This window comes from Paralichthys olivaceus, chromosome 9 (genome assembly GCF_024713975.1).
Source record: "Paralichthys olivaceus isolate ysfri-2021 chromosome 9, ASM2471397v2, whole genome shotgun sequence".
NCBI classification, from domain to species: Eukaryota; Metazoa; Chordata; class Actinopteri; order Pleuronectiformes; family Paralichthyidae; genus Paralichthys; species Paralichthys olivaceus.
Window position 1 is genome coordinate 16620252 of NC_091101.1, and position 11303 is coordinate 16631554.

Sequence of the window (11303 nt, forward strand, 5' to 3'; positions counted from 1 at the left end):
TCCGATTCCTGGGTCAGATTTCTGAGAGCCCTTTGACTGTCCTCCCCTCTCGAAAAAAACACACATTATTTCCGCCAAGAAAAGCCTGGCAGCCATGGTTCCACAGTGATGGAGGTGATTAGTCTCATCTCCATGGGTTTCTCAGGAGAATTGTGCCTTTCTGTGGCAAATTGGCACTAGCTCATTAATTAGTTGAGCGTGATATGTTGATCCGCCTCCGCCCACACACACACAGAGGGATCCCTCCACCCTCCACCACTTGCCGTCTGAAAGATTGCATGTTTGCTGTGTGACTCCGGTGGTGGAGACACTGTAAACAAACAAGAGGGAAGAAGAGGAGCAGAGGAGCAGAGGAGAAGAGACGAGAGGGGAGAAGGGATTATTATGCTCCTCTGCTGAGCTGCAACACATCTGCAGGTGAGTACATTTGGAATAAATGAGTGATGCTGTACTGGAAACTACATCAGTGTCATATTCCACATACTAGTCTGCTTTCTTATTCTGCACCAATGAGAATAAACATCACGGTGGATTGTGGCTCAGCATAGGTTCATCTTTACAAGGCACTTCTGCTCTGACCAGTCAGAGAAGAGGAAGTTAATTAGGGGGATGACAGCTTCTGTGGTGGTGTTGTCATTTCTCTCCCTCCAACACCACAGATCATCACTGGAAGAGCATTTTTTTGCAGCAAACATCAACCTTCAAGCTGAAGGTTTGGAGCTGATCCAGGATGCAGCCCTACCTCGCTCTGCTGCTGGGGTTCGTGGCCTCAGCAGCTTCAGGTAAGGCCCAGAGAACACTGACTGTTAATTCTATGGCTAGAGTGACTTTCATTGTTCTATCCTTTCATTTGAAAGCTACTAAACGAGTGATTCAAATATAATGAAATTTAATGAAACAAAAAGAGAGGCACAATCTTAAAAGAAAGACGGCACAGCATGAAAAGTGAATTTTTAACGTGATGATTTCAAAGCTGTAAAGTATCACGTGTGTCAACGATGGAACAAGCTCTAAAAGTTTTTCTAAATGTTAAAACCAACTTGAAATTAAATCCAGTTGCATTAAGATGTTTTTGTTTCCATGACGTGTTTATCTGTGCCAACACAGGCCAGTGATTTATGTCCTGCTCCAAAAATGTCCTGTTAAAATTCTTTGTGAATAAAGCTCTCATGAGTTTTTCATACATTTCATGGCATAAACTCGTGGTCAGTGCAGAGGAGTGGGGAAACAGTGTGCGCTTCTCCATCTCACATCTGATACGCTGTTGTGTCTAATGAGCAGAACAAGTGCAGCATCATGAGTTGTTTCGTGGTTATTGTTGAGCTTTGTTTCTTACTCTCTTTGTTTGGTTCATGTACACCACAAACACGTATATATGGGTCTCGGCCGTCGGGCATCAAATTGCAATTTCATGTATTTGCATTTGAGCACATAGAGGCATCTGTTATGGGTTTAATTATGGCTGAATGAATCCGCCATGGCTTCACTGCTTTGCTTCTGGTGTGTTACTGTGTGAGGTGTAATCGGGGTCATTTTGAGGTTGGATGAATAGTTCATTTAGTCGAGCGACTTTGGGTGAAAGGTGACTGTTTACTCTGGCAGGAGTCAGGATGTTTGGAAAAAAAACAAGAATAAAATGCCGATTCCTGTTTTCAGACCACATATCGTTCCTTGTCTCTTGACTTTATCTTGTGTGCGGTGGCGAATAAAAAAAATGCTGAACATTGAATCTCAGTTCTGCTTCAAGCTCCAAAGAGAGACCGAGAGAATAAATGGAACCCTTATCAAAAGTGTTGTTTCGATACTAAATGATGGGAAAACTGCACATTAACAACTGCGTCAACAATTTTCAGTTTCAATCCCTTCATGTTGAGTTTTACTGAAATGTATGACCTCTTTTTCCACTTTAATATTTTCTTAATTGGTGTTAAATATTAGGGCCTACGTTAAAATTCAACCAAAATAAGATTTGAAGCTTTCCATACTTTTCTCTTTTTTCATTTTTCAGCTTTTCAGTTTTTAAACCACTAATGTTGAGATAGCAACATGGTGAAAAGCAGAAGTGAGACGGATGGAGGGATGTTATTCTGGTCCAAGTCTTCAGTCTGTTTCCTGAATTCATAAGATTACGCTTCCAAAATAAATCTGAATCCTGGAGCAGACGAGATGTCTCTGAGCTCTCGGTTATTTTAAAATGACCGAAATCAGAAATAATTAAGGAGCGGCAATACAATGGAGCAAAAATACTGTCAAGGAAACGTGTGCTCTTCGTCTGTTTAGATTAATTTGTTGTCATACTTTTCTTTCTGTGTTGCCGTCCCCTAAAAAGTCAATAAATGTCATATTTGCACTCCTCCTCCTCAGCAGTATGGAGGCGCCCAGTGATTAAGTTCAACTCAAAGGTGGTGGGGAGTCCTGAGGTGGTGGTGACACCTGGGAACCCTCTGGATCTGAGGTGTGAGGGCGACGGGTACGTCAACTGGCAGACCAGGCTCACCAAACACAAACGCTTTGTGTCCAAGGGCAACGGGAACGTCCGCACCTTGAAAGTGGAGCGTCCCTCGGCAGAATTCACTGGAACGTACAAGTGTTTTTACACGGGTGGGTCTCAGCATCGTGGCCTGACCTCCTCAGTGCATGTGTACGTACAAGGTGAGCTCAGATTAATGAATGTCTCACTGTCCCATGCTTTCTCTTGTTGCTGTGCTTGGATTATTGTCCTCTCTTCTTATACCTTTCTGTGATTATTATTCCTTTCTGCAAATGTCACATTATTATTTGTTTTGCAGTCTAATAAACCCTCACCATTTCTCTCCTCTAGATCCAAGCCGTGTGTTCTGGACCAGCAGCACATCCCTGCGAGTGGTGAAGAAGGAGGGTGAGGACTACCTGCTGCCCTGCCTACTCACCAACCCGGCCGCCACAGACCTGGGCCTCCGCATGGACAACGGCACCATAGTACCACCAGGCATGAACTTCACCGTGGACCGGCACCGTGGTATTCTCATCCACAACCTGCACCCTAGCTTCAACGCTGACTATGTCTGCACGGCCAGGGTCAATGGAGTGGAGAGGACTTCCAAGGCCTTCTCCATCAACGTCATTCAGAGTGAGACATATCTGCCTGTCAGGAGTGTTGTGGTTATCTGAAGGGGATGGGGGTATTCAATTTAACCCATGTTTATTGTTCCAGGGCTTCGTTTCCCTCCTTACGTCTTCTTGGAGACTGATGAGTATGTGCGCATCGTTGGGGAGGAACTCAAGATTCGCTGCTCCACACACAACCCCAATTTCAACTACAACGTCACCTGGAAATCCACAACTAAGTCGGTCAGTAGCAAGCACTTTGGTAGCTTTCTTGAATGTGGCAGTAATCATGATTTTAACTTATTATTTCTTTTTGTCTTCAGAAACCAACCATCGAGGAACAGGCTCGCTCCAGTGGAGAAAACCGCCTGGACATAAAAAGCATACTGACCATCTCCTCTGTGGACCTCGCAGACACAGGAAACATTTCCTGCATCGGTACCAATGAAGCAGGGGTGAACAGTTCGACCACGTACCTGCTGGTTGTGGGTAAGAAACAACCACACTTGCAGCGACTGATACTGAAACACTTGCACGTGTCCAGCACTGATGAATAACAACAAACTGACAGTACGTCCCTGGATTCTTCTGAACAGACAAACCTTACATCAGGCTGCTGCCCCAGCTGTCCCCTAAACTGGCCCGCCAGGGTCTTCTGGTGGAGGTGAACGAAGGAGAAGATCTGGAGCTCGCCGTGCTCATCGAAGCGTATCCTCACATCATAGAGCACAGGTGGCACACGCCAACGTCTCCCAACACGTCCACACAGGAGCACAGGTTCATCCGATACAACAACAGGTACGACACCGCAGCCTGAGCTGGTGTAGTGCAAACAAATGTGTGAAAGCTGCTGTCTTACATGTTTACACATCGTGACTTTAAGAATCCAGTGTACTACAGGAAGGAGAAGCTACTCTGAAAAAGTGCTGTCGGTGCATTTTGGGTTAATTTGACAGGGAACGCTAAGGTCATTGTATTTCCTCAGCTAATGAAACTGTTTGCAGAGGGAAGAGTTGTGTTCTCCTTTTAGAATATTGACGAACTCTGAGATGATACATTGGAAATGTCTGAATTCAAACCTCAGAATTACTCACTTCTGATTCTGCAGACATTCCTCTTTTTCTCAGTTAATCTATTTTCTTTTTTTTCTTTCGGATAGATACCATGCAACTCTGCAGCTGAAGAGAATGAATGCACAAGAGCAGGGCCAGTACACCTTTTATGCCAGGAGCGCCTTGGCCAATGCATCCATCACGTTCCAAGTCCAAATGTATCGTAAGTGATGGAAGAAGTAAAAACACATTTTTACTGTTTGTTGAAAGACCATTAAAAATGTCATCATCTGATGGATGATTCACCCAATTTGGCAAAACTGAACATTAACTTTTCCCTCATTTTTCTTCGCTGGCAGAGAGGCCTGTTGCTGTGGTGAGATGGGAAAATGTAACCACCCTCACTTGCACTTCATTTGGATACCCCGCGCCCAGAATCATCTGGTACCAATGTTTTGGGATACGGCCTACGTAAGTATCCCTGCACAGGGAACGACAGTAAGTTTGGTGTGTTGTCTGTAGTGTCTGTCGGCTCTGTCTGACTGAATATGTCTTGCAATGAGGCAGGTGCAATGAAAACACCTCGGGGCTGCAGTTGGCGATCCCTCTCCAGGCTCCCACCGTGGAGGTTCAGAGGGAGGAGTACGGCGCCGTGGAGGTGGAGAGCGTCCTCACCGTGGGGCCGTCCAGTCAGAGGATGACAGTGGAGTGCGTGGCCTTCAACCTCGTCGGCGTCAGCAGCGACACTTTCGCCATGGAGGTCTCTGGTGGGTATTTGGAAGATGTGAAGCCAGTCTTTGTACTGTGTTAATCATACTGTCACATGCACCAGAGTCAAATGCAAATCTAATTTCTCCATTGAGAAATTGCTTGCTAATGGTCAGCTGCTCCCTTTCTTTGTAGCCGGATGCCTAATTAAACTGAAAAAATCTATTCTAATCTAATCTGATCTATTTTTGAAAATCATCATTGCAAATAGCATAAAAATTCCATAAAGGATAAATCGGCTTGCATGACACAGCATCAGCTCATACAAGTTCAATTGTGTATCAATGTTGATCTTTCTTTTAACGGACAGATAAGCTCTTCACTTCCACTCTGACTGGAGCCGCAGGAATCCTGGCAATCCTCCTGCTGCTCCTGGTTTTCCTCTTTTACAAATACAAGCAAGTAAGATAAACCTATATATTTTATCTTATAAACTTATACAAAATACTGGAACAGTATGTAGATATTCAAATATTCCAGTTTTTTTTTTCCTGACCATCTCTTCACATTTTTTTTCAGAAACCCAGGTACGAGATCCGCTGGAAGATCATTGAGGCCAGAGATGGAAACAACTACACTTTCATTGACCCCACCCAGCTGCCGTACAACGAGAAGTGGGAGTTCCCAAGAGACAAGCTGAAGCTAGGTTTGCAGCATTTTCTCTTAAACGAGAGACTCATTCTTAAAATGAAAACATTTAAAATCCTGGATCTTCCCCCTGAACTGGGTCAGTGACAAAATTTAAGGAGTTCTACCCACGCAGCTTCCTTCCATTTCCATCCGTTTCATCCAGTTTCATGGTAATCTGTCCATTAGTTCCTGTGTAATAAGAGACACTAATGAAGACATAACTTCCTTGGCAGTGGTCATGTTGAATTTATTAAACAATTAGGTAAATATTACATGAGCTCTATGGAATAATCATAATAATGATACCATATTATTTTGAATATTTGATTGCACATGACTCATCGTCATATTTCCTGTCTGACCAGGAAAGATCCTGGGCGCTGGAGCTTTCGGGAAGGTTGTCGAGGCCACAGCTTACGGTCTGGGAAAGGAAGACAACATTTTGCGTGTGGCTGTGAAAATGCTGAAAGGTGAGCCCATGTTCGGAACCAGGACCGAACAGATGATCAGATGCAATAATGTGACTTTACGATGACAGTCGGTTTCACGCTTATGCAGCCAGTGCCCATTCAGATGAGAGGGAGGCCCTGATGTCTGAGCTGAAGATCCTGAGTCACCTGGGACACCACAAGAACATCGTCAATCTGCTGGGAGCCTGCACCTATGGGGGTGAGACATGTTTGCGAAAATATTCCTCAGAAGTTATTGGAAAATCCAGCTCAACAAAGAATCTTTGTTGGAAGTGTCATAACGTGTGTGTTTCCTCATCAGGACCAGTGCTTGTGATCACAGAGTACTGCAGCCTCGGCGACCTCCTGAACTTCCTTCGCCAGAAGGCAGAGACGTTTGTGAATTTTGTCATGAACATGCCCGACGTCATGGAGAGCTCCAACGACTACAAGAACATCTGCAATCAGAAGCATTTCATCAGGAGGTACACCCCCAATCATCTGCATTTCCAAAAAATGGATGCTTGGTGAAAAATGTTCAACTGTTCCTCACGATGTTTCTTTCACCTGACAGTGACAGTGGGATCTCCAGCGAGTCATCGAGCAGCTACATGGAGATGAGGCCCAGCCAGCCGCAAAATACAGAGCCAACTCAGGGTAAAAATGAAAATACGGGCACTCAGCATTAGTATGTTTGCTTCCTCTTTCTGGATGTTACTAATATTATACCTGTGATTCATGCTTGTAGACACTGTGTGTGAGGAGACGGGCGACTGGCCCCTGAACATCGACGACTTGCTGAGGTTTTCTTTTCAAGTGGCTCAGGGGCTCGACTTTCTAGCTGCCAAAAATGTGAGTGATTCAGTCAATGGAAGGATGTGAATGTAATAATAATTAATATCTGCATTTGCTGTGTCGTCCAAAGAAAGCCACAGATGACAGACGAAGTGAAGAATTTGTATGAAAAAGTGTGAATTGTTATAGAATATGATAAATGAAGGGGGTGAAATCCTCTGTTCAGTGCTGTGAGAGCTATTTCATCAAACTATTACTTTATCATAATAGTTTGAACATTTGTTTCATCATAAGTCTTAATGCTACACGTTTCCCTCCACTGATCCCATTGTTGTGTGTGTGTGTGTGTGTGTGTGTGTGTGTGTGTGTGTGTGTGTGCGTGCGTCCAGTGTATTCACAGAGACGTGGCTGCCAGAAACGTCCTCTTGACCAACCGCAGAGAGGCCAAGATTTGTGACTTCGGCCTGGCTCGTGACATCATGAACGACTCCAACTACGTGGTGAAGGGCAACGTAAGCACTTGACTTCATTAGACCCAACATTTACGGACAATATGAGATGAGCCTGTTTAAGAAAATCAACACTCTCTGTCTGCAGGCCCGTCTGCCCGTCAAGTGGATGGCACCCGAGAGTATTTTCGACTGTGTGTACACGGTGCAGAGCGATGTGTGGTCCTATGGCATCCTCCTGTGGGAAATCTTCTCTTTAGGTCAGAACACAAACACATACGCCACATAAACATACACACACAAACACTTTGCGATTTTTTCACAAAAATTAGTGCGTCTTCTCTATTAGGCCAGAGCCCGTACCCCAGCATGGCAGTGGACTCCAGGTTCTACAAGATGGTGAAGCGTGGCTACCAGATGTGCCAACCAGACTTTGCCCCACCTGAAATGTGAGTTCAACGCTTCAGCAACACGAAGCCAGTCAACGTTAATGTCTTATCTTATAAAGCTTCTCGTCATATCAAATCAGGTGAATCCATTTGAAAAGATTTTATCAGATTGAGAGGAAACATGAAGTTGGAATAAGCACCAACAAAGACTGATTCATAAAAATAAATTATTCATCCTAAGTTGGCTCCACAGCTCAAACAGCATGATTCCCAAACATTCATTATAACGGAACAAAGACCCTCTTCTCTTTTTGTCTGCCTCCCTCATCCAACATCTCAAATAAATGACAAATGAGGTAAAGTCATGAAGTGCCTCCATTATACCTGATCTAAAAACCAAAACTCCAAATTTAACAAGCCTCAGACTCCGAACTTATCAAGTGGCCGAGATGAGAAAATAAAGGGAGTGTTTTTCCCAGTATCAGAGGGCCCTCACATCTGTGTGCGCTGATTTGGCATGTCTGTCACACCACCCGGAATAACTGGTGCAGTGGAAACCGAGGGGACTGAATCTGAGTCAGGGTCTAATCATCTGTTGTTCTCCTGTGAGTCAGGCCTCAGTTCTGCCTGTTAGCCACATGATCTCGAAGCTAGGGAGCCATGTAACTGCTATTTCACGGCAGCAAAATGAGACTGGAGGGGCAGGGGCTCTTATGAACGAGGCTCTCTTATAAAACTGCGTCACCGCCTCCATGAGCCCCCCCCTTATTTATTTGTCTAATTCTGCTTCATGCTGTTGCTCAATTTCACTGCAAAAGCTGAGCAGTTTGCCGTGGAAATCAAGTGCATCATGGCCTCGGCAATAAAACGTGTATCGTATAACATCACAGTGTTTTGTGCTGTGAATTTGCCTCTTAAAGTCGGTTCTGCTTGTGTTTCAGCTACGTGATCATGAAGATGTGCTGGCACCTGGAGCCCACAGAGCGCCCCACATTCAGCAAGATCAGTCAGATGATAGAGAGGCTACTTGGGGACCAGCCTGAGCAGGAGCAGGTGAGTGAGTGAGAGTTTGGTTTGTCCTCAGGAAACCCAGCTTCTTAAAACTTAACTCTCCCCAAAAGGCGACAGTTTTAGCCACATTAAATGAATTGGATTTTTTTGGGATTAAACATGTTTGGGTGTTAATAAACACAAAAAAGCTGCTGGTGCAGTTTGAATGCAGGACTTTGTAAACTTGTAACACCATCATATTTAGATGATGACAATATTTGGCCTTTTCCTTATCGACTCTCACCGTCTTAATGATGCCTCTCCACAGCTAATCTACCAGAATGTTCAGCAGCAGGTCACAGAGGGTGAAGTGTGTGACGAGTCCAAGTGCTGTAACGGCCCCTGTGACCAGTCTTGTGACCATGAGGAAGAGGAGCAGCCTCTGATGAAGACCAACAACTACCAGTTCTGTTGAGCCCGGCCCCGGACCACCACCAAGCACTCACCCGAATCAATCGCTCATCGACGACAAGCCTTCAGGAGAATGGAATAAGCTGTAGTCTGTGGCCCCAGCACCACAGCTTGTTCCAGCTGCTGGACGGTTGCACAAAGTCGCCTCCACAGCTATTTTCTGCTGTTTGTGCCTGTGCGCCAGACAGACAAGCAGCTGCAGCGAGCATGTGACTTGCTTCTTTGCAGACCATGACTAGAAATTGCCACGTCTCACACCGACTGCAGACAGGAAAGCAGGAAACATGTCAACAAAACCACACAAGCATCCCCAGCAGTGCCTTACCCAAAATGCTACGCCCTCACAGACTGTTTATTATTCCCTCTGCGATGTATTTTCAGCATAATCAAGGAGACAATTTGTGCTTTCTTCTGTATTCTTAATTCAACATTGTACACCATGTTTATCACTATTTGTTTACTACTGCCCTTGAGAGTACATGAGTTGTTCCAGTACAGTCACTTTAGTCAGCAGCTTCACTTCCTTTTCATCGTTTTATCGCATGTACGGTTTCTCAGTGGAAGCAGCTAGACAGTCGCGAACACTGGAGCCATTGAACAGAAAAGAGGTGGTAGAAGCTGAGGCACCACGTTTTCATGTGGTGCAGACGAACCAGATTTTATTCCCCAATCACCTTAATTGAACATCTGAACAGTGCAAGTGTTTCTCCCTCCCCTGGTTGAAGCGTGCCAAATCAGCCATGGAGAAGGCAAAGAATGGCCATGTTGTTTTCCTCTTTACGCTTTGATCAGAGCTGTATTTCTTGTGACACACTTACAGTAGCTGTCAGTTGGTGGCAACATGTGATTGTTCCACTTCAGTCTAATTAATTAACCAGTGTTAAGACTGAACTGAGCAGGGAAATCTGTGGATCCACGATGGATCAGATGAACTATGTTTCATGTCTGAAAATGTGAACGTTATAATTATTATTATGATCATTATCATTATTATTATTATGTGTGTGGCACAACTTAATCTTCTCATTTCCTGTAAGGTTAGAAGAGTGTTAAGCTTCACTGATGTCTATGTGTAGCGGTCAGCCTTCACTGCCATCTGTATGAAAGTTTTGAGAGTAGTATATAAGCTATGTGAGAGATACAGACATTTCAAATGTGCTCGCACCTGAATGCAGCACGAGTGACTCGCCTGATAATGTATATATCTCATGATGTAAATCAAGAGTTGTCTTTATTTTCACCGAGACATTGTGGAGTAGATAGTAGTGCGTCAATATTTCATATGCTGTATGTGTTGTGTGTGTTTTGTGTGTTTTAAAATAACCGAAAAACTGCAGAGGTGTTGAATAAAGCTTTACCATTGAAGTTTACTGCAACAGTATGTCCTGTATGTCAAACGCTTATTGTAGTTTTCTTTGTGTTACACAAATGTGCCGATAGACGCGGAGTGACCTTCTCTCCTCACTTCCTATTTTCATTGGATAATGTCCAAACTGCATTTCATCTGGGACATTTCCCACACTATCTGTCAGCATTGCACAACTCTGAAATCTTTCAGGGGAAGTGTTTGACCCATCAAGTCAAAATGCTTCTCCTCCTCATGTCTGGTTCAGCTTTCCACTCACAGAACTCTTATTCTTTATTCTTTTCTGAGGTAAATTGTCTTCAATGTGTCTTTTCACAGATATTACTGAGTCTTTGTCGCTCTTTGTCCCTCTATACTCCTTGTGAAAGACCCCCTATCTAAAAATCTCATCACTGTTTGTCCCAAAATCATCAGGTCATTTTAATTTGAGCAACAGCACAAACATTCAGGACTTAGTCTCTATGCTTCTCCTTAATGAGACTTTTGATACGACTTTTATTCCACTGTACAATAAATGAAAAGTTTAACAGTGTTTTATAGTTGTATAAACTGTTAAACGGATGGAGTCAATTCAAGCCATGGTTCATTCTTATGTTGAGTAAATATAAAGACTTATTAGCTGTGAATAAACAAACAAACCAAGACTGAGGTCATGTGATGCTTCATATTGCAAACAAAACAAGTATCAAAAACTGTTTCTCTTTGAAACTTAACCGAGTCAATGTCGTCTGAGTCAGTTTAGGCCAATAAAACAATATAACTAGGGTGTCAATCAATAGAGCACATACCTCCACCTAGGCCCAACAACCCCCGCATGAAACCACATTTAAATTCACTAGATCTGGACATTTATTTGG

At 43.9% G+C, this 11303-nt stretch overlaps 1 protein-coding gene across 4 annotated transcripts; it reads left to right on the plus strand.

Annotated features, from left to right (window-relative positions):
- The first annotated feature begins 277 nt into the window (after nucleotides 1–277).
- csf1ra (colony stimulating factor 1 receptor, a) lies at nucleotides 278–10450 on the plus strand. 4 transcript variants are annotated; one of them, XM_020082410.2, is made up of 22 exons: nucleotides 278–417; nucleotides 660–782; nucleotides 2365–2652; nucleotides 2822–3109; nucleotides 3194–3330; nucleotides 3411–3576; nucleotides 3684–3885; nucleotides 4247–4362; nucleotides 4499–4610; nucleotides 4707–4906; nucleotides 5218–5309; nucleotides 5427–5553; nucleotides 5903–6007; nucleotides 6096–6206; nucleotides 6309–6471; nucleotides 6561–6643; nucleotides 6735–6838; nucleotides 7171–7293; nucleotides 7379–7490; nucleotides 7580–7679; nucleotides 8561–8672; nucleotides 8938–10450. In XM_020082410.2, the coding sequence occupies exons 2-22, from the start codon at nucleotides 731–733 to the stop codon at nucleotides 9082–9084; spliced, it is 2940 nt and encodes a 979-aa protein (XP_019937969.1). In that variant the 5' UTR covers nucleotides 278–417; nucleotides 660–730; the 3' UTR covers nucleotides 9085–10450. The 4 variants fall into 4 exon arrangements, with proteins under 4 accessions (XP_019937969.1, XP_019937989.1, XP_069387627.1 ...); XM_020082430.2 differs by having other exon boundaries at nucleotides 2368–2652; XM_069531526.1 differs by having other exon boundaries at nucleotides 389–417; nucleotides 689–782.
- The last annotated feature ends 853 nt before the right edge of the window (nucleotides 10451–11303 follow it).